The sequence below is a fragment of the Mixophyes fleayi genome, chromosome 9, assembly GCF_038048845.1.
Source record: "Mixophyes fleayi isolate aMixFle1 chromosome 9, aMixFle1.hap1, whole genome shotgun sequence".
Lineage (NCBI taxonomy): Eukaryota > Metazoa > Chordata > Amphibia > Anura > Limnodynastidae > Mixophyes > Mixophyes fleayi.
Genome location: NC_134410.1, coordinates 29701422 through 29725792, shown reverse-complemented (window position 1 = coordinate 29725792; position 24371 = coordinate 29701422). Strand labels below are relative to the sequence as shown.

Below are 24371 nucleotides of genomic sequence, written 5' to 3'. Positions count from 1 at the left end.
GGGCTTGATGACAGCGCATGGCATTAAACTCTTTACAGCCCCAGTCATGTATATATAGATTGATAGGGCCCTAATACATGCAGTAGATAGACTACTTGGATCACTATACTGCAGGCTCCCCATTATGTTTTTGGGGTAACACCATATTTTTATTCTCTTAGAACTACCGATAGAAGCACCAGTCCCAAAATGACCTCTTACTCTACAAGCAGCACCTCCGAGGCCAGAAGTACATCTGTGAAGCCAGAACCTGCAAAGATCACAGTTGTCAAGGAAAGGTCAGCTTCTGTATTAATGTCGTAAGCTTTATAAGATGTTATCTATTTGAGATCAGTTTTTCAAAAAAAAAATTAATTGTGAGTGATTCATTTACATTTCTTTTGAATTAACTTCTGTGCTACAAGATTTAGAAACCTTTGCGAATTGTAAGACTTGCACAGTTTTTCGACTAACTCTCATTACAAAGGAAGTCATGTCCCGTGTCAACGCCTTGGATCAAGATATATTTAAGATACAGGAATTTATCTCAATTAAACATATTTGGCGACTAATCAAGTCTGTTTTCATAAAAAGGCAAAATGCCATTCGCCCTGGGCCCACCAAGACAAGGGACCCATCCGTCTATCCCCGATGACCTAGAAAGACAAGCGACATCTTGTTTGATAGAAAAGAGGAGGAAGAGAATTGCTTGGTGATGTCCTGTGTCAAACAAAATTAAAATAAATAAAGAGGACCATTATTTTAATATTAGCCCTATACCTTTTATTCTAACATATACACAACCATGAACATCAGTTGAGGCCCTAAATGTGAACCTTCCCCAAGTTTTATCCCTGGTCCAAACATTTGCCTTAATGTAGTCTTCATCCCTAACTAAGAACCTAGTTTATGCTCTAAAACTATCCTGAGTCCGAAGAGAGTTCTGATCCTTTGTTCTCAATACTTGATACTGTATATTTGAGATGTTGTTGCAAGTTAATTTTTGTGTTATACAAATTGGAATCGGGGGTCCACTAAATGTGACCTTTGCCATTGGTCCACTAATGCATAGTTGCCAATTCCTGATTGTTTGCATATTGGATAACCTGCTCACTATCCGGAGACGGAATATGGTCAGGCCTATAGCAAAATTTCCAGGAGGGCTCAGCAATGGGAATTCCCTGTGCATGTGCCAGCCCAAGCATATGCTCAAAGACCAGAGCGGTTCATTTATTGAAGCAGATTGTATAGTCAATTTCAGTCTATATGCCTTTATGGGTATTTTAGTGCACCAGAGCTCTATAATATCACACTTCAAAGAGGAGACAAATAACTGTTCTGAAGAGGCCTCTGTTGGCCAGACATGGTACTGCAGTGTCCATACAGTGTCTACAGCTTTGTACCAGTGATAATTATTATTATTATTATTATTATTATTATTATTATTATTATTTTATATTTATAAAGTGGAAATATATTATGCAGCTCTCTATAGAAAATATTTAATCATTCATATAAGTACCTGCCTCAGTGGTACTTACAATGTAATTTACATACTAGACATACTAGGACCAATTTATTTAGAAGCCAATTAACATGCCAGTATGTTTTTGGATGATGGAAGTAAAATAGATCCCCCCAAAGCAAATGGTGAGAACATACAAATTACATGCAGATGAAAATTGCATGCTGGTTGGATTGGAACCCAAGACCCTTGTGTTATTAACCACTTCATCACCATAGCAATAACTAACATACTCCAGGGGGTATATTTACTAAACTGCGGGTTTGAAAATGTGGAGAGAGTGTTGCCTATAGCAACCAATCAGATTCTAGTTCTCATTTATTTAGTATATTCTACAAAATGACAGCTAGAATCTGATTGGTTGCCATAGGCAACATCTCCACTTTTTCAAACCCGCAGTTTAGTAAATATACCCCCAGGCCTTCATTTGTCTATACACTTGCTACAAATTTAGAGAAATCAATGAAGAAATAAGTAATATACAAATCAGCCAACAAATTATTTCTGATTTTAACCATAGTGATAACAAAGAAACACCTAAACCTGCAACAGAGAAAGAAACCACAACTACAAGAACAGAAAGGTAATATATGTATTCAAATGCACTCTAGACTTCTTATATGCCAACATGCATAAAATTGCCAGTGCTGCCCATGCTGTCTGCCTAGAAACTTATGCTGAAGTGACCTTTTTAAGTAACAGGGCTCATATGCCGACATTACATTTCGGTACAAACTTTGTACTGAGCCACATGAATCATTCAGTAGTTAGCATTTGCTGGTCTAGTGCAAGTGTTTGATTTGTCACTATATAGTGTAAATTTTGTTCCCAAATGAAATGTTGGCAAATGAGTCATAGCGGTAGGTTTATCAAACGTTCTAAAAAGAAAAGTGGAGCTGTTGCCCATAGAGACCAATCAGAATTTAGCTATCATTTTCTAGAATGTACTATATAAATGATAGCCAGAATCTGATTGGCTGCTATGAAAACTCCTCCACTTTTCCTTTTTAGAAGGTTTGATAAATCTACCACATAGGCGAAGATTCAACTGGCCGCGAAGTGTCTTCGGAACAATCCCAAGACACTTCACGCCAGAGATTTGACAGACATCCCTGCTCATATTTCCTTGCACCTCTGTGATTTCTACCGTAATTGCCAGCAATGTGCGCGGTGCAATGTCCGCGCTCTACGTCGCTGGCAATTGAATGTTCCCCGTAGTGTCTGGAAATCTGTATAAATAATTAAATATGTGCCAAGTTTCTGCATCTATAATGATTATTTAGAATACTAAAGTGTATCAGCCTCCAATATCTTGTCTGCGGTCAAGCAAAATATATCATTATATATATTGTGCAGAAATACTTTTACTTGTTTTCGCTATTAGATGCTCATCAGTTGAACAAAATCTATGGGGACCCCTGTGAACCAGTCTTGTTTATTAACATGCATATTTGGCAATTTGGCCCTCCTCGTTTATGGCAAAATTGGTCACAGATCCCGTTTCCCTGTAATCAGGGATAAAATTGAAAGGCAAGAAAGTAAGAGAAGGGTTAAAACTGCAATGACGCATAGTGCACCTAGGCTTTACATGATGTCTACACTGCGTTGTTCTATAACATTTTGAAATATGTTCAAGCAATATATATTTATAGCATTATTCAATACTGTGTTCAGTTACTGTTTGTAACCTGTTTTACCTGTACATCTACCTCGCTCAGCATTCAATCGTTTCTATTCACATTAGCAGGACAGTAATATCTCACTGCTTGTTTTCTCTGACAGGGTGGTGACAACAGAGAATAAGAGTGATTCTCTCCCAAACTCATTAGCCTTCTACCTGTATGATGATGCCAACAGGTAATCTACCCAAACTGTTGAAAAATCTATTTATCCTTCATAACACATGCAGTCTCATAATAACAATATGGTGATTTTAGATAATAAATTCTTCATTCACATGACATCCAAATTGACTGCAGTTATAATTATTAAGAAAAGACAAAGCTGCAGCTATGTGTTGTATGAAATAGACTTAGTACAATGTTCCAATAATGCAATACAAGTAATTGGTGAAATGAAAGGTTTGCTCATTCTTCTATATGGGCACAGGTGCAGCAAATTCATCACATTGCTGCACACTAAGCACTAAGGTTGAGCTGCATTCAACCACATCCTGAATCCAATTACACTACATGGGAAACAGCTTTTATTGATCTGTATATGGGTCAGTACACAAAGAATTTAACTTTTTAAGGGACTATTCAGGTGTAGTTACCAACAGAGATTATTATTAGTATTAATATTTCTGTGTATAACACTTGCATACTCTGCAGAACATGCTCCACATATCAATTAACCCTATTTCAAATGATGCCGAAGAGTGTTCAGCAAGCTGTTGAATACAGCACTCTTATTGGATGCTGAAGCAGTGCTCGGTGTATGTAGTCTTAGTAGAATTATGCAGGCTATGTAATAGTTACTTTACTTTTTGTTTTAGAAGATATTTTTACATTATTATTACTTGTTACATTAAGTTACACACTTTAGAAAATGTAATAATATAATTAGTACTTATTGTTATTATTATTATTATTATTATTATTATTATTGTAAACTTAGTAAATCTTTTTTATATAAGGCACACATAATAATGAATGGCAACAGTATTTTACTTTCATTCTATTTTTATTATAACATTTAATCATGATTACTGCATTGTTGCTGTCAATATTATTTGGGCTCCTTGACACTTTCTTGAAAATGTGTTTGAACACAGGTTTGAAAAGAATTGGCAAGCAAATCAATCAAAACTGCCAGCAACTCAGACATCACCTCCTCGGTTAGTATTATAGAGCTCATTTAATGCTTAATTTTCTCAATCTTAAATTGTAAGTAAAGCCACCTTTGGCATTAACATATAAGAAAGTATGGGTGTTAGTGTGCTAAATAATATATTTGATGTAGATCAGGGCCAATGTAAAGCCAGAGCCTGCATTTTTGGCTTCCCAGGATCATAGCTGACAGAAATGCAATATATAAGCAGATTGCTAAATTCCTACGTGTCTCAGTAAAGATAACAGGCAGAGCATGCAGCTTCCTATTGGTCCACAAAAGCAGGGACACACCTCCATCTGACAGGCATATGAAAATTATTAATAAGTTTAAGCAGATGGAGCCATATCACAGAAATGGAGGAGCCTGGAAAAACTACTTCATTGTGTTAGGACCACGGTTACTGATAAGCCTTTAGAACCGGACTAGTAGAGGTCTTCACCTTTAGCAGCCGCCTTTCACGTAGAACTTTATACGTTTGCAGGTACTTAGATGCTCCCAGGACTTAACTCTATGGTAGTAGAGGCTTATCAGAATAGCCACGCCCCAGGTAGAGAAACTGGAAGACTGGACACAGGAAACATGGGGACAGGCCTAGGTCATGGATCCGTGGCAAGCAGGAAGGTCAGGTTATAGACCAGAGGTCGGGGCAGGCAGCAAACAAGCAGGTCCAGTATCTTAGCAAAGGTCAGGGTCACAAGCAAAAAAGTGAGGTTCAATATTCAGGCCAAAGGTCGGGGCTACAGCAATCAGGCAAGGTCCAAAGCTCAGGCAGGGTCACAACGGGAGATCAATCAAAAGGATCAGAAGACAGAGCAGGTCAGCAACTGCACAGGCAGTGAACGCTATAACCAGCAGGGAGGCTAAGCCCTCCCTGCCTTAAATACATGGAAGAGCCAATCAAACACTAGGAAGCCCAGCAGGGAGAAATCATCACCAGGAGGTACATGATTAATTTAAACTATTTGCGCATGCGCCTGGCTGCCCATTCTACAAGAATGTGGTGGTTCAACAGCTGAGCATCCCGACTATTGCCCTAGCAATGACTGAGGTGAAACCAGAAGTGACGTCCCAATCGTGATGGAGACAGCCGGGATGCAAACAGATGGGTTAGAGGCACCGCCGTAACACATTGTAGCTACACTCCATATCACTCCATATCACAGTATCATTGTTTTCCCATGGGGAGAGAAGATCGCCATGGGTGTCACATATGGCCCTGTGTTTGCAAAAAATAGCCCTGACAGCACAAGTGTGCTATTTAAACTATATTATTAAACAAGCCTGCAACATCAGCAAGGCTATGAGACATTTAGCCTTAGAAGTGTAGGTATTGTCTGATCAAAGTTGAAGTATATGGAAATGTTAGTACTGTACAGTATGTAGAAGTAGTTTTACCATGGTTCACAATGTGTTTACTGGATTTATTGTCATATTAATTTGATGGGCTTTAGCTGGGATTGGAATTAGCTGGCTTTGTCAGCAGTAAAACTTTTTTTATTATTATTCTACAGTGTAATAGATCGTCCAGATAGCCCTAAATTGACCTCTTGGAGTACTAATACTGAGACGAGAAGCTCTCTTATCAAACCTGAGCCTGGCAAGATAACCCGTCCAGATAGCCCTAAATTGACCTCTTGGAGTACTAATACCGAGACAAGAAGCTCTCTTATCAAACCTGAGCCTGGCAAGATAACCCGTCCAGATAGCCCTAAATTGACTTCTTGGAGTACTAATACCGAGACGAGAAGCACTTCTGTCAAACCTGAACCTGGTAAGATAGACCGTCCAGAGAGTCCTAAATTGACCTCTTGGACTACTAATACCGAAACAAGAAGCTCTCTTGTCAAGCCTGAGCCTGGGAAGATAATCCGTCCAGAGAGCCCTAAAGAGACCTCTTGGAGTACTAATACCGAAACAAGAAGCACTTCTGTCAAACCTGAACCTGGGAAGATAGACCGTCCAGAGAGTTCTAAAGTGACCTCTTGGAGTACTCATACAGAGACGAGAGGCACTTCTATCAAACCTGAGCCTGGGAAGATCACAGTTCTTACAGAAGAAAGGTATTTTATTTGTCTTGGATTATATTTATAATGTGGATTTGACTTGATCAGTATGTAAAGCTAGGTACACACTACACGGTGTTCATCCAATAATCGGCTCAATCAGCCTACATACGACCGCTCATTCAAAAGTCGGGTCAGTGTGTGCAGTGACACGATGGTCGAAAGTATGCCCAAATGGACGATTGTCGCCTCATTTGGTTGGTCGTACCGTTCAATATTTTCGTTCCAATCTCGTTTCCGTTGTGTAGTGTGTATAAACTTCCGATGTGTACGAAATTGCAATCATTGCTCACGACAACATGGCTGTAAAAAGTCGCTAAAGGGAAGTCCGCTCTACCCTTTATCTTCTAAAACATGGCTAGTGTGTATGCAGTCCATGGACTGAGCGATCGGACCATCGATCACATGTAAAATTGACTGGCATAAAAAGTTGGTGGAAAATTCTGTAGTGTGTACTCAGCTTAATACAGCACAATTGGAGATTAAATCTCAGTTCTGGGTGCGCCTAATTAGCACCCAATCCTTCCATTGTTTTCATATCAGGTACCCACTGAAACATTCTTTAATATACACACCGGACCCTTCACCACAGGTTCACCTTATTTCCTTATTTCCTATGTCATTGTGGTTAGATTGGTGAAGGCCCATTATGGATTAAATCAAATGACATTCTGGTATTTCCTGTTAGCACTTACCTCTCTTCTGCTGTCACTAATATAAAGGGAAGTTAATTAAATTCTATCTAAATCTCAATCATAATTTCTATCTTATGTAGTGATGAATTGGTGCCCAAAACTACAACTACAAGGACTGTCACCACAAGTATTGAAAGGTAATATAATAATAATAACAATTGTAAAGAGGTACGGAATATGCTGGCACTATATGAATAAATGTTAATAAATAAGTAACAGTACAAAGTGAATGCACTGGAATTCATCTAACAAAACTGCAGGACTGCAGCGCATATTACATTTTGTGCTGTTTGCTGAGCACAAATGCCAAACACATGAAATTATAAACATTCCAATGTACAATAGGGACACCTGTATTGTAGTAAAAGAGAGGACAACAATTCAGGATGTATTGTAATAGAGAGGATATGATGGATACACTGATACGGTAGCCCTGGGGAAGGATGGCTATATATCAACTTAATTTTCTATCTGTCAAATGTGTGTACCTTTATATATTTTTGATGGGTACATTTATGTACTTTTATACACTTTGGATAACTTTACTCAAAATAGGAGGTGCATGGTATTGACACTCTTTAGAGGGTACTTGGTAAACACTTACTCACAGAAGGAGGTACATGCTAAAATTTGAGAAAGTCTGGCCTAAAATATATTGATAAAGTTATCCTCTGCATTTAACACAGGGTGCACTACACATGTATATTTAAGTTACAGACACCAATCTTGTTTAAGTGGTGATGAGAGGTCGATTTGATTAGTACGTTTATCTTACTACTGAAAGAGTTAACTTAGTTTGTTCAGAAAAAATATTGTTCAGGGTTCAGGCCTACAGCTTTGCAAGCCACAATAGGCTTTAGTTTTATTAACAAGATTCAATTACATGGAAGAACTGCAATTATGATTTGTAATAGTTATGCCTAGTTTCACAGGACATGTATATCTTTCTTTGTTCTTTGTAATATTTGTTTATATTTGATTTTGTGATTCACGGTTGCGCAGTGCTAAAATGTCTGCGTGATTAAATCATTATATATAGATGATTATTTGTTTTGATAAACTCAGAGCATATACTACACCCCATCTGTGTATGTATTTATTGTCTCTCCGGTTGTTATGATATATCTTATCTATTCACTGACCACTGAAGAAATATATCGCTATCACTACTATCCCTGCAACATATTTTAATACCCATAATTAAGATGTCATGGAAAATACATGATATATTTCCTTTAACTTGTTATGTGTAGACTTAGTATTACTCTAATCAGGCATTGTGTGCAGGGTAAAACACTGGATGTTAATGGAATGAAATTAATTTAGCTGTTTAATGTCATAAGTATAAGCAATAAGAGACATGCAAACATATAAATGGCAAACCCATGCAGTTGCTTTAAACTATAGGCCTCATTTAGAGTTATGTGCATTTTGCATAAGATTTGTTGCATTGTGCATGTGCTCAGCTTGTGCCAGAGTTGCACTTATGACCATTGAGAACATGAACATTGGAAGGTGGATCAATAGTGCTGATGTGCAGGTGTAGTATAGTAAGGGCATACAAGTTAACCACTCCCCTTTGAGGTGTGTCCTATTTTGAGCTCTATCTATGTTTAGATACGCCTTTGTGTTCATCCATAAGCCAGGTACAAGCTGAGTTGATAATGATGTCTTTGCTCCAGATGCATCTATAAGCTCTTTTTAGTTTGCACCTTAAATTGTGTGCAACTCAAAATCTATATTTGTTTATATGTAAAATCTGCATGCAGCTCTAAAAGAGAACATTCTAGAATATTCAACAAACATAAGAGTCCAATTATAATTAGTCAGTGTAGGAATATGAGTTATACAATGACAACTCTTTGCCCAAGAGTGGAGCATTTTTAAACACCCTAAGTTTTTCTTACACTATAGGTATTTGAGACACCTTTGTAATCTTTCATAAACACATAATGACACTGCACCTTTTTGACAGAGTAGTTTTTAATCCATACAAAACACATACTGTACTCTGTATTTTAAGCTCCATTCACTGGTGGGTTCTGATTTGAAACAATATAAAGTAGCTTCACTCTACTTAAATTGCTGAGAAACTCCACATCAATTGCAAATGATTCATATCTAAACCTAAAATGATCATATGTTTTACCTTTCATAGACTATATATTCCTTACAATATTGTGATTGCGTTTAAAGATATAACATTAGTATGATTAAACTTTTTTTACCTAGCGGAAACAATCATCCAGAAATGCCGAAAGTGACCTTGTACAACAATGACATTGAGACAAAATATACACAAACAGGACCTGGGAAGATTACAGTCCTCAGAGAAGAAAGGTAGATACTTTGATATACATCGATTTCTACCATGATGTAAATATGAATTAATGAATAATATGAAATTTTACAGCCAAACTGAAATTAGAATGTCCTGTGACAGAGTTGGAAAAACTGACCACACACTGAAAGAACTACAATTCTGTGTCAATGCGCAGATGGACCTCAAGGGGGCAATGTACTTGGGCATCCCTTGGGGGCCCTTTGGGGCGGTAATGGTGGGGGCCCCATCTGCCCATTCTCAGCCTCATCTGAGCCGTTTTGTAGGTGGAGGAAACTGATTGCACGGAGCAATAGCTTCCTATTGGTCCACAGTTCCACACCCTAAGACGCTGTGCATGCAAAAACGTGATTTTCAGTCATTTTATTGTAGCCAGTTAATCACTCACGTGGGACTGTCCATTTTACAGAGTAATCTACACATCTAATTGTGTCATTGCTATGTAACGCAACCATCGCAATTGATTGCACAATTGCTGAGATTTAATTGCATCATGTGGAATTTAAGTGACTTACTGCATCTAATGACTACAATATGATCAGCGATTAATCATTCATTCATGTGTATCTCTCTTAGGTGTTTCAGGACAGGACATGCTACTTTGACCTGTGTAATGAGAATTCAGAGCACTTAATCTCAGGCTATTAAGAAGCATAAAGTTGCACTGTATTTTCTAAAGCTGGGTATACACTACAGAATTTTTCACCAACTTTGTATGCCGATCGATTTTACATCCGATCGATGGTCCGATCACTCGGTCCATGGACTGCATACACACTAGTCTTGTTTTAGACGATAAAGGGAAGAGCGGCCGTCCCGTTAGCGACTTTTTACAGCCATGTTGTCGTGAGCAATTACTGTAATTTCGTACTCACTGTTGTGGATCGGTCGGAAACTTATACACACTACACAACGGAAACTAGATTGGAACGAAAATATTTAACGGTACGACCAACCAAATGAGGTGACAATCGTCCATTTGGGCAGACTTTCCACCATCGTGTCACTACACACACTGACCCGACTTTTGAACGAGCGGTCGTACCTTGGCTGGTTGAGCCGATTATTGGACAAAAACTCATGAGATTTAATCGCAATAGCTAAATATGCTCTGTGTAGTTTAAGCCTTACTGTTGGCTCTGTTAACGAACATCCTACTGCTCTCATTAGCTACTGCTCAGTTTTAGTTCCGCCCACTTCAATGTCATTTACACATAGACAATGCTGAGTAAGAAAGCAAAAATATAGCTTCACTATCCAGTAAAATAAACATATATCTTTATGGAATACTCCTCCACTATACAGAATAAGAGGACTTGTACTCTGCAGTTGGTCAGTGTTGAATACTGGGACATTTTCAGGGACAAAACGTTAAAACCTGGTAATGTCCCTGAAGATAGGGACAGCTGGCAGCTATGGTACTTTATTGACTGTATAAGAAACAAGATTGTCATTCTTTAAAATAGTGGTTGTTGTTACTATATAAATTATATTTAACACAAGCTGACTTAATTTGTTTTTACGGAAAATAATTCTGTGTATTTTTTTTGTGTCCGCTGTGTATACAATAGAATTATTTTGGCTTTTTACATTTGTTATGACTGCTGTTGCATCTGTTGTCTTTTCGTAATGTGCCTGAGACTGTATACACAATGTGCCCCTGTTTGCCCTCTGAGTGATGTTTGTGTGTATTGTATTTTTTCTTTGAGTCTGGTTCGTCTCCAGTGAATGCTTTGTAGTGTGGCTGGTGGTTTCTTTAGCATTAAGATGTGTGTGATTCCTATGCTTTGAAGTATTTGTGCGGAGGTTATGACTTACATGTAACTTAGATATTTTGGAGTCATCGTAATGTTTTCAAAAACACTATAGGATCACTAATAAAACACAGCTGTTAGTATAAATTGTGCAAGACAATACAGAGGAAATACAGCTAAAATCCAAGTGGCTCCTATAGTAAGAGAGTGATATGGATGATGGTGCTTTAGCTGCCACCCAAAAACAAAAATAACTTTCTGCACCCCCTGTTCCATTCTTCAGAAGATACCAAGGGATGTAACACATATGTGGCGGGATGGCAACTTCAGAGCAGAAACAAATGAAAATTCACAGGAAACGGTGTATTTAGGGGTAGATTTATCAAACCTTTTATAAAGAAAATGTGGAGATGTTGCCTATAGCAACCAAATTTCAGCTATCATTGTCTAGAATGTACTATCTAAATACTAGGCTAGAATCTGATTGGTTGCTATAGACAACACATCCACTTTTGCACTTAACACTTCTGAGGTCATGAGTTAGATTCCGGACCATGGCTTTATCTGTGTGGAGTTTGTATGTTCTCCCCATGTTCGCGTGGGTTTCCTCCTACACTCCAAAAACATACTAGTAGGTTAATTGGTTGCTACCAAATGGACCATACTCTCTCTCCCCCCTCCGTCTGTGTGAGTATGTTAGGTCATTTAAATGACTTAACTCTGAACACTTATACCACAAGAGGGAGGATTCCTGTATAGCACTGTGTAGTGTGTTAAAAGACAGGTCTGGTACATTCTTAATAACCTGTATTACCGTACAGGAGAATACTTCTATTTCCATATGAAGAGAATAGTTTCATTTACTAAACAATGTACATACACAAGTAGGGAACACATCCTATGTACACAATGACTTATGTCTATTATTTACTGTCCTTATGAATGCAAATAAACACGTTCTGTGAATATTTTCTCTTATTAAAGACGGATATCAATTTGCAACAACTAGTCAAGAAATATGCTGTATAAATGAACTAAAGTTAAGCTTTTGCCTGTTGCTCTCTATGTATGGGTTGGTTAGGACTTCTTTTGCACCTGAATACTTATTATAAATCTATGTGCATTTATTCAAACATCATTGTCATATTTTTTCAGCACACTCCCAAAACCTGTTCCCCGAATGGAAACAAAGCCAAAAGATACCACCGTAACTGCAAGGTAAGGCTTTGCATCTCTGTACGGACCTTCAGATAGTATATGTCGTGAACATAGAGAACTTGCAGTTATAAGCGTTAACCCATCACATAATTGTGGGGAATAAGGCCTACATCATAACTGCAGTGTAAATATGGCATATCAAATGAATTCATTGATAAATTGAGCTACTAAAGTGTAAAATGTCAAAAAGTCTGTTGAGTGTGTATTCGGTGGCTCTGCACATCCCAGTGTTAGAAGATAGCAGTGTCATCTGTAGCAGCTTCAAAGGCCCCTGTGGTGAGATATATCCTGGCCTAAAAGTAGTGATCAACCACATATTCCTCAATAGCTTGATGAAGGGCAGCTCATATGTCAAATTAAGAATTCTGCCACACAGAGAAGTTGGCAAAATGAGTATAAGCTCAAACTGACACCATGAACCTAGGCTTGTTTGGTATCAATAGATGGGCAAATTCATAGGGGATCTATTAATAATAAAATTGGGTCTGTGTGATGCTCCACAGAAAAGTTAGGTCACATAGTAGAATTGGTAGTAAATCGGGCAACATGCAAATGGTGATTGAAAAAAAGTGTCACAGACCACAACCCCCTGGGAAGTGGGGAAAAATGTGAAAGTTTCTTTAAAAAGCTGAGACCAGTTACAACAAATCGTCAGTCTTTTGGGAAAATCAATCCATATTGATAAGCTATCCAATTTCCCATGGCACAGATTATACAACTCATGTAATTTATACTCTGAATGTAACCCCTTTTATTTTAAACTGTTTTGCTTGTGTATGTAATGTTAATTGTTTATTGTTTTTTTATATCTATATGCTCTGTACCTTTGTATATTAAATCTATAAATTTAGTAAATGGCGTCCTTGATACTTTAACGAATCCATTAGCCTGTTAAGAAGAATATAGCTCGACCAAATTAAGCCATTGAATGGCGGTGTGTGATTTGTTAATACAAGCCTAGTGTGTGCTTGCAATTACATTTGTGTAACAGTCTGGAGGTGTGAAGAGTTAACCCTTTGATTGCTGGGGTGGGCCGTGCTAAGCTGTGGGTAGCCAGAAGCCATGTGTGCTAGTGTGGGACAGTATATTGGGGTCCTATTGCCTGTATACAATAGGTGGTAGCAAACCTGAAGTGTGTGGGAGTGTAAGAGCGCTGTGTGGGGGCGATTCAGTAGGTCTATAACCTGTGTCACAGATAGAGACTGTGGGCTGGAATCGTGTGTAACCTCATACAGCAAACACGGAAACTGGGAGCATGCTCATGACAGTATATAAAAAATAAAAAAGGATATCTTCCAGATCACAGTAATCCTGAGTGTATAGGAGGTGATGTGCTCAAATGTTAGTGGTTGGCAAAGTACTCTACCATAAATTAAATTCCGGGCCTGCATGGAGTCAGTTTTTTCTGGCAAAGATAACATCTGTGGGGTCCTTTCTTGTCTGCAGGGAAGAGTAGAGAAAAAAAAAGTCTACTGATATAAATTATGTAATTTTAAGATTTTTAGTGCCTACATATTATGCAACGTTTTACAGTGAATATTTAATAATTCGCTCCCTATCCCAGTGGATTTTACCATCTATATTCCTCATCACACAAACACACACTAGAATTAACTTTGTTAGATGAAATAAATCTACCAGTATGTTTTTGGAGTGTGGGGGGAATCCCAACCGCTGTGTCATTGTTGGTCTATGTGTAGTTTAAAAGATCAAGTTCTGGTTATGCTTAGGGTTTAGCTGTGGATTAAGGCTTGGGCTAATGATATATTCAATTTTAGGTCAAGCTTGAGCTAGTATTAGGTCTAAGGGGGAAGGATTACTGTTATAAGGTAAAAAGTCTTAAACTGGCCTAGGAAGTGCCTTAGGAGCACATTTGCCAACCATTTAGTTTGACATAATAGACTCTTCTCTTTGAAGTGGTTACTTATCCTCCTATGACACCTGCTGGTAACATGGAATTTTGCTTCTTCTATCAAGTTGTCATTAATAGGAAGTATAATGTTGGGCAAATGTCTGTTCAGTAAAACAGTCCTGTGTATATATGATACCTTTAAAGGCTAACTTCCTTTATATATTGCAAGATTTCAGACAGGGCCTGATTAAGGGTTCAGGCCACCTCAGGCTAATAGGATCGTAGTGCTCCCCTAGCCTTCCGCACCAGGTTAATACATGGGAGGTAAAAACTAACTTATCCTTAATTTGAAATCCGGTTTCCATCCTCCCCCCACACCAATTTTTATGTTAATGTGTTTTCGAAACTCAGCTCCACTTGGCTTTTCAAAAGGGTCCTGGGAATGTTTGTCACTCATATAGATTTAAATAGTGAAAATGAATGTTCAGCGCTCCCTATTAAAAATATCAGTGGGTAAGCAGCCACCTGGGAGTAGGGGGATATAGGGATAGCTCGACCCTATTGGAATATAAAATTGGTATAACTCCCTGGCGCTTGATCAGAGGGGATAGCGGGTAATTCAAGCGCCAGGGAGTTATACCAACTCATATAGATTTGTTTAAAATTGGAACTATATATCAGTACAGAGGCATGAACAAGCAGTACTGAGGGTGACGATGTGATAGGGGAGGGAGCTGTCAAGCCTGCACCTGTCGCCATTCTTGTCTCTCCTAAATGCTTATCCTTGAGCACCTGCCCAAAGATGACTTCATATCTTCAGCCTTTACATGGGAATGCGTCAAGATTAAAACCTTATTAAATTTTTCCTTCATGTTTTCTTTTTTACTTGGAGAACAACTATTCTCTTATATTTTAAAATGAATTTCAGTTTATACCTCTCTATGATAATTTTGCATCCTCTAAAATGTAGGCCTAGTCAGCCAATCGGATAATCAGGCCCTGATTTCAGAGCAGAAACACCCTTTCTTCAGGTAGGGCTGATAAATGGGAACTGAAACAGTGTTTATTTTGATGTGTAGGTTGCTGTTTGTTTTGAGGGGTACATTGTCTTCAGTTTCTAAACAAGTTACTGTGGAAATGTACTAAGAAAGAGTTGATTTTTTTTTTGCACTTTATGATAGGGTTGATATATACACATTAATACATAGACATAAACATATTTGTTCCCTGTCATTGATGTTAATGTGTCTTTATGTATCTTTGTATATTGTAGTAATAACCTGTCTGATCTGATAAGCTGGTCTGATCTGGATGACAAAACAAGTGCCAGTAACAGCAGGTAAATCACAGCTTCATTTGACATGTAATGCAATTAGTTGTTTATTTGCCTTTGAAGGTTATATTTATTGTGATGTTGACACCTGGCAGATGACAGACGCAATAACTTCTTACTTGAAGAGCTGTGTTTTTATTGCTCACATAGCAAATAAAAGAAGAAAACACTTTACCTGATGCTAATAGGTGTAAAACACCCTATAGTGCCCCCAAACATTGCAGTATTTGGGATAGTGTCACTCTCCCATAATAAAGATAAACCGCAAAGAAAGTATACAGCGCAGAAAGGAGACACACAGTGTACAATAATACAAGAAATACCATTTGAGTAAAAAATAAATATGTATATGATATCCAAGAGAATTACAAAATATAATCAATATATAATATTCTAAATCAAATAAAATACAGATGCATATAAAACCACAACACACATAACCCCGGTGGTAATCATTTTTACGATTACCACCATTCCGACACCGGTCATGCCTCCAAAAAACAGAAATGAAAGAATACAAAATCGACTTGAAAATAATTAGACTTACCTTGAAGACAACGCTGGAGATCCCTGAAGACAGCACCATAATGACAGGAAGGCTTTCCAATTGGAGAACTGACCACCTCTGCTGGCTGATGTCATTGCAACGTCTGTCAAGCTAAATTTAAAGCGGCAATGTTCGGTTAAGTGTTTAACCCCTTAACCTTAGAGGACCCTTAGAGGGTTTTTTGTAGGCATGACAGGTGTCGGAATTACCAGCATAGTTTTATCGTACCCCACCCCATAACCCTACCCACAATAATTGAATTCCAAAATAATAAATATTGTTATTCAAACATAGTAAGCAATTCACATAAATGTGATGAATTTATCAATTGCAATCCGACACTGTGAGCTGAATCCTCTTTTGATATGATAAAGTATATTAGGACAGCTCAGGTCTAAAAAATCTTTTTCCAAATTGAATCAATTGATAAACACCAAGGCAGAAAGTCTCTTATCTAAACAAACGCCCAATAATCTGGTTCATGTAGAACAAACGTACTGGCGGATTTTCAATGATCAATCGGATACAGTAACTGCTGGAAGAGAGTTTAGCAAATTTCTTGCACTTACAGTCTCCACAGATAAAATCTCCAGCTTATTCTCTCCGTCTCCGCTGCCGCTGAACTCGCAGATAGTTCTCAATACTAAAAATAAGGTGTGCGCCTTTCAATTGTCCGGATAACATCAAGAGACAGTGAATATATGTTCCGCTTGGATAAGACTTTTCAATGCTTCTGCCTTGGAATAAATCACTTCAATAGATTCCAGTCTGCTACACAGGTCAGGATAAAATTATATTGGCCATCACATCACAAATAACACAGCACAGTTTTGTCAGGATGATACTAGGTAATCCGAGCTCTAGTTAGACACAGATCACTAGCAAACTATCTGGCATCGATCACCCTGCCCACAAATACAAACAGCCCATTAACTCCTCCTCAGCACTACTAACCAATAAAGAGGACAGCAAATGAATTACAAGCATGTGGCGCACCTGTGTGTGTTCTTCTGCCTCGTCACTGGACAACTGTCTGGCATTGGTTTGACAGTGTACTGGTTATTGCACCCACAGTTGATTTGGGGTCAATTGATGATTGTATCGCAAACATTTTCGGGGGACTTTGAGCCGGTGAAATTCTAAAATAAAAAATCTAATTTCAAACCAATTCAACATTTTTGAGCATCTCTCCTCCCAACATTAAGTGATGCAAACCACACCCCCAATATACCCAACTGCTCTACAATATACCCAACTGCTTTACAGTGATGTTCACCCAGTTAAAATAAGCCCAGTCTTGTTCATGGTCTGTCTCACTGAAATGGGGACAATTGGGGGGTATATGATGACTACTGATCCATGTGTGTGATTTATGACTGTGTGTACATCATCATCATTTATTTATATAGCGCCACTAATTCCGCAGCGCTGTACAGAGAACTCATGCACATCAGTCCCTGCCCCATTGGAGCTTACAGTCTAAATTCCCTAACATACACACACAGACACACACAGAGACTAGAGTCAATTTGATAGCAGCCAATTAACCTACCAGTATGTTTTTGGAGTGTGGTAGGAAACCGGAGCACCCGGAGGAAACCCACGCAAACATGGGGAGAACATACAAACTCAACACAGATAAGGCCATGGTGGTGAATTGAACTCATGACCCTAGTGCTGTGAGGCAGAAGTGATAACCACTTAGCCACCGTGCTGCCCATATCTGTATGTAAATCTGTATGTTATTATAAAATATTATCAGTTCATCGACTTTAGATTAACTGATCTGACATTTTTTAAATGGTGTCCATAATTTGTTGTTCACTACAATTGAATGACTTATCTGTTTTTAAAAATGGCTTGTTACAGAGACAACATTAATCCTGCTACTGTTGGGGCTCTATCAATGGTTACAATATACACAAAAATACAAGTTGCATTCTTTATCACTCGATAATAAATTGTCAGTTCCACTAGGTGGCAGTTGTGCTTTGAGATATGGTAACTAGATTCAGTTCACATTTGTGACCATTGTACAAAATCTGTGCATCTACCCATGTTGTAGTGTGCAACCTACGTCAGCCTGCTGGTAGTGCAATTTCTTTCTATCCAAAGAATACATCCAAGGTTAAGTAAGAGAGAGGTATAATTAAGCAATGTTTTCCCTTCAGTCTTAATAGTATTCAGGGACGTAGCAATTGCCAAATTGTGGTTGGAGTACATAAAATGTACATAAAATGTATAAAAGTACAAAACTGCTACCCCCTGTTTCTTTTAGCTGTTGCCTATATTAGAAAGCTGAAAGTTATTCCCCAGTAGCTATTGTATATATAGGCAACTTTTAGTTCTCCTGTTGTTTTGAGTAGTCTGTAGTCATATATTGGAGATGATGATTATTATTATTACTATATAGTGGCAACAAATTACGCAACACATTACAAAGAGTGTTTAATCATCCTTATCAGTCCCTGCCCCAATAGTTTACTGTCTAAATGTTTTAACATACAAACACTTCCTGAGGAAGACGTTTATCCTACCAGTATGTTTTTTGGACTGTTAGAGAAAACCAGAGCACCCACTAGGGGAACACAGCGAATTTGTTTGCACATTTTTGAGGTACCAATGAAAACGACACACCCCTCTTTTACCAGTTTAATTTTCACCTAAATCCAACAGGAATCCTCTTCTTTCTTTCAGCATGTAATTCTGGTAAAAATAAATTAAAATTACACAATTGTGCAATAAACTATAACTCAATAAAAGACTCTCCAAAACCTTTGTTCGCCACTGTATTCAATTTTCTTTCTCGATCCATCGTAGTCCAAAGGGAAAAAAAAACATAAGCCCCAAACAATTCCCATTAAAAAACCACTAACCCACACACTGCGACCGATCAATGCAAAATTACTATATCTACTAGTAACGGATACTCTACCAGCCAGCCAATCACAAGCGTTTTCCCACACAGCCCAGTTGTGATAGGATAGCAGGGAAGGGAAGTCCTGAGGAATCCCATCTTTGATCATTTCGCTTTGGCCATTTTTATGGGGATATATTTTGTTTGTTTTTTATTACAACAGTTAATTAGAACTGATATGACTTGTAACACAAAGGCATATTATGTAAAACTTCATTAATTCTGTTTACCTTCCTGTGGTTGATCTGTAATGTGGTAGGAAGTCAGCCTCTTTCTCATGAGCATACACAGTAATAGCGGTCAGCACACTGCGAATCACTGCCAAAGACAACACAGTAACAATGGGATTATTCCCTCTGGTCTCTGTGACTTATTATGAAAAGATGCAATTCCCAGCCCACAACAAAGGAGATATCGAGGTCTTGCAAAATACAGGGAAGACATTCATATTCATATGTTGTGCAATGCAGTCTAATTATAGGAGATAAATATATCTTTGCACAATTGAACAAACATTGGGTAGAAGGAGATCATTTATAAGTGTGTAACATAATCAACTTAAGTTATCTGCAAACACTGTACTAATAGAAGATTAATCTTATTAGTTCAGGGTTTTCTAAGTAGAAATACACATAAAACCATTTGTTTTAGTGCTTCCTAGAAGTAGTAACACTTGCACTTATACTGTGTGACAATAATAACTACGCGTTTCGTGAGATAAAAAATAAAAAGTATAGGAAATCACTAATTTGTTGGATGCTCGTCCAAATAACCAACCACGTGGAATATTGAAAAAGAGAAGGAAATAAAAAATATTTGAAATATTATTGTTATAGCAAAAATATTTTTATAGACTACCAACAGAAAATTACATATAAGCATTCACAATCTAAAACAAAATAATTAAAAGACAATGTTGTTATGCTAGCATGGTAGCTTCAACTAATATTAACTAATCCTAGTAATAAGTGCTATAGAGAAAATAAGCTCCAGGCTGTCAGTGCATGGATGGGGCCTCTGCAGTAGAAGGACACAAAAAACAGTGTGGAACTTCTTCCGACTCTCCTGGACTGTGGAAACCAGAGTAACAAGATTGGGACCACACCAGTGGTGCCAGAAAAATAGATACATTTTCCTAAGGCCAATTTCTGAATTAATTCAGTTTGTCAATGTCTGGTGAAGACCACTTCCATACAAGGCAGTTCAGTACAAGGGACAAGACGGTATGGGATTGAAAGGCAGCAGGAGAACCAGATCTGTGGCTTCAAGTTAATTGGGCCAAGAGTTCTTGATAGATTGAACTAATTACAGTTAAATAGTAACTAGCCCAGCTGGGATGTGGGGAATGTGCATATGTTGGGCTACCTGAACTTGAATAGGACCTGAATCACTTCATCTAAAGCAGGGGTGTCCAACCTTTTAGCTTCCCTGGGCCACATTGGAAGACGACGAGTTGGTTTGGGCCGCACATAAGATACACTAACAATAACGATAGCTGATCATCCAAAAAACCATAGAAGACATAGTTAACATATATATCTATGAGAAAAAAAGTGATATATATATATATATATATATATATATATATATATATATATATATATATAAATAAAATCACTTTTTTTTTCAAATCCTTACCTTTCAATCGCCCTGTTCAAAAAATCCTCTCTAGTTATTATACTATAATCACTTTTTGTATTGTTTCGATGCAATATCATTTAAGCCAGGCATTGTATATCAGGGTGCCCTGACCAGGCCTGCGGTACCTGACATATACATCACTGTGACCCCAAATTGTGACCTGTTTTGCTAATTACACCACTATGTTAGTTAAGGGATAACAACTTATAATGGGCCAAAGAGAATAATATATAATGCCCCATTAGTATTACAAGTAGAAGTATGCAGCAGGGAGATAAGGTCCATGATGCTCCAGGACCAGGTGACTTTTATTCACTTGTCAGCGTCCCTTGAAATAATAAAAAAAATCCCCCTTAACTTACCTTTTAATCGGCTTGTTCTCCTGTGCTCTTCTCTTCTTTTCTCCAATTCTGTGCTGCTGATTGTTCTTCTCGCGCGGGTGTCTCTTCTGTGCTGCGCTCCACAATGGATGTTGGGCGTGATGACATCACGCCCGACATTCACTGCGAGCACCGCACGGAGGAGGAGACAAGGGAGGGAGCCGGAGTACCAGCTGACGTGACCGCAAGGTAAGTATTTTCTTTTCTTTTTTTTTCCATTAACAGTGCTGCCCCCTTGCCACAACCAAAACTCCTTCTGGGCCACATTTATAGGCTTGCGACCCGCGGCTTAGGGTTGGACAACCCTGATCTAAAGCATTCTAGGAGGGAAGTTTTGTTCTACTAAGAGGGGAGACTAATGATGTCTCAAAAATGTTGTGTATAGCACTGGTTAAAATTACCTGTGTTTTATTAGTAATAATAATAATAACTGTAGTAATCTATATTTAATTAGCTACTGCATACAGTTTTGTAAAACATTTTCAGAAATGATCTTCCTGCCCAAGTAAGCTTACAATCTAATTTGGTGTCTTGAAGATGAAACATTTTATTTTAGTTGACAAAAAGCTGATAAATGCTGACATTCAAGCCAGAGGGGTATATCTACTAAACTGTGGGTTTGAAAAAGTGGAGATGTTGCCTATAGCAACCAATCAGATTCTAGCTATCATTTTGTAGAATGTACTACAATAAATGATAACTAGAATCTGATTGGTTGCTATAAGCAACATCTCCACTTTTTCAAACCCACAGTTAAATAAATATACCCCACAGTCTCTAGCAGGTCTATCAGCAGGGCTGACTGTGCGATCTAGATGTAGCATGCAGCATATTTGTTCCAATGCCACTGGACCTATGATTCACCTACACTTACCTGATGTACACCAGAGAGATTTTCTGTCCCACATAGCCATGTATGTCTAGAAATCTGTAATTGTCAACATTCACATTCATTTATGCACATTACAATGGAAGCCCTTGCACAGGATGGTATAGAGCGACGTGTAAAGAGATACAAATGAGTAAATGAATAAAACAGCCCTATTTCTCAGCATTATTTGTTTGGGATCTGTGCATTTGACCACTGAGCCTCTCCTTCTTATGGGCTTACACGCAAATGTGGTTTAATCTCCGACCGCGTAGTGTGAGGAACGCTTTGTCTACACTCACTGCAAGTTGGATGGATCTTGAACGCAGCTGTATAATTTTTGGTCCATCAGCATATCATGAATTTGGCCAAAGCCATAGACCGCTGTTTTGAGGTTTGCTTATGCTGAGTTCACCTTGCTGTGAGGACACAGACAGATTTACAGCCATCTGTGATTACATACCTTTTTTTAATTGTAATGTTAGAACTTGTGATTAAATTCTTGTAAAACTTATTTTACTATGTATAATTGTGTCCATGTGCTTGTGTCTCCCAAGAGCTCAATGTTTGTGGGATGGTCCCTTTCTTTGCTCAAGCAAAAGAGACTGTCCTATTGAGATCAGTGCATGGTTGTCAAGGGAGGGCTGGCAAATTTTAGCCCGGGGGCAAGACTCGACTCAACAGCCTATTATGAACATTTTAAAGGCAAAAAATGCAGATGGCCCAGTGACCCAGCCCAACGTAGCCGACTATGGGACCAGCCTGCCCCTGATGGTTATATCATAATTGGAGGGTGACTGGGTGGATTAATGTATTGACTGGGTAGATCAGGGGCATTGTTAGATATGTCCCAATTTTATCTTTAGGATTTCACAGTCCCTCTTCTTACTATTTGTATCGCTAATTTACATTGTTAATTTAGAGTGTTTCACCATCTAGAGTTTTGCATTACATTGTCCTCTTCCATCTACCCTTCTGCATATTGATGTATTAGGGCATCTTAAAAATCAAGATTTCCCGAGACCTGAATATATTTTGGCTTAAACTGTTCCTGTTCATTTCCTCTTGCACTTGCTGTAGTCCTTAATGACATTGACTTGTAGTGACACAGAGGACAAGATATGCCTAGAATCTAACAAAGCCTAATTCATACTACTGCCCTGAATGTGGGTGTAGAGCAGCGCAGAGGTCACACCCTAGCTAGAGATATATAACCCAGGTTGTACTGAAATTGTAAACTGGTTGAGTGAGAAGCTGCTGAGGTTACATTTTGGCAGAAGGGGACTTGGCAGGAAGGTTGACTCAGTCACAGAAGCACAGTAAGTTCAAGATTTTGGGAGAGATTTCTAGAATAAGCTTTGGGAGAGAGTTTACCTTAGAGCACAGGTAGGTAATCTGTTCCCGACTTGTACATGAGATGTAGAATAAGAGGGTGCATTGAAATAACCGCCTGGTTAATGTAGATGTGTCAATTGTTGTTTTGATGTTTATAACATCATAAATACTAAGTATACAATGAATCAATTCACCACCACTATTGCATAAGTGCAGAGAATGAAAACTGGAATGATAGATGTTATTACTTATTTTTATGATAGTGATATTGTTTCTTTTACTGACGGAAGAAGAATTGTAGAGTGATTGACTTAAATATGTCACTGCATTGGAGCTATGTAATGCTGAAGTTTTGGGGTTTTTAAAAGAATTGTCCTAAAATTAGCTTCTTTTTAGCTCTGATCATATCGCATTTAACCCCTGCAGCCAATAGGAGTTTTATTAATGGAAGGACTTTTCAACACTGCTCCAAATCCTTACACTATTATTATTCTGTCCCAATACACATACACTATAGAGATAGGCATAGGGTGGGATATTAGAATGCCAATTTTTATTATTTAATATGTTACAAAAACTATCTATAAGGCCCAGTATATTACTGTGTATTTAATTGGTGATAAATATGCGCTGTATGTATCAACTCTATATAAACAGAGATTAATATGATATAACAGACTGTGAGCTGTACTTCTTTAGCTTTCCTTCAATTCAAGCTCCACTTCACCAAAAACTTAAGATCAACACTGCACAATGCCATATTTCTCTGAAAGACCTCCCTGCACCCTGAATCATTGACTTTGATCATTAAAAAAAGCTGTACATTTGGTAGCAATGCAAAGTACAGTCTTTATTTTTATTACTTTTACTTATGTAAAAAAAAAAAAATGTAATCAATACAAACCATTTCCATTAGTGTTTTCATCATTCCCAAAAATCATAACTGAGTCCCACCCACTTATCCACATGTTATCATGTCAACATGGCGGCTTCCATTATACAATCCTGTGTACTTAAATGTACTGGATGAATAGATATCCCTTACTTGATTTACAGTACAATGTTGTTGTTTTTTGATACATAAAGTA

The 24371-nt window shown here is 38.0% G+C and overlaps 1 protein-coding gene and 1 long non-coding RNA gene across 8 annotated transcripts in view; one reads left to right on the top strand and one right to left on the bottom strand.

The window, feature by feature from the left end:
* The window catches only part of LOC142102363 (uncharacterized), a 107361-nt gene extending 90451 nt beyond the window's left edge, over positions 1–16910 (bottom strand). For all 3 annotated transcript variants that reach the window (XR_012679253.1, XR_012679255.1, XR_012679254.1), the window contains exon 1: positions 16712–16910. This is a non-coding gene — a long non-coding RNA (uncharacterized LOC142102363). The remainder of the gene's footprint in view (positions 1–16711) is intronic.
* Positions 1–24371, top strand: part of ZNF185 (zinc finger protein 185 with LIM domain) — a 113401-nt gene that overhangs the window by 66297 nt on the left and 22733 nt on the right. For 4 of the 5 annotated variants that reach the window (XM_075187185.1, XM_075187183.1, XM_075187184.1 and 1 more), the window contains 9 exons: positions 162–278; positions 2025–2087; positions 3287–3361; positions 4281–4343; positions 5851–6399; positions 7178–7234; positions 9330–9437; positions 12348–12410; positions 15536–15601. In XM_075187185.1, the coding sequence (XP_075043286.1) occupies positions 162–278; positions 2025–2087; positions 3287–3361; positions 4281–4343; positions 5851–6399; positions 7178–7234; positions 9330–9437; positions 12348–12410; positions 15536–15601 (1161 nt within the window). The remainder of the gene's footprint in view (positions 1–161; positions 279–2024; positions 2088–3286; positions 3362–4280; positions 4344–5850; positions 6400–7177; positions 7235–9329; positions 9438–12347; positions 12411–15535; positions 15602–24371) is intronic. The other variant, XM_075187186.1, reaches the window with a different exon arrangement.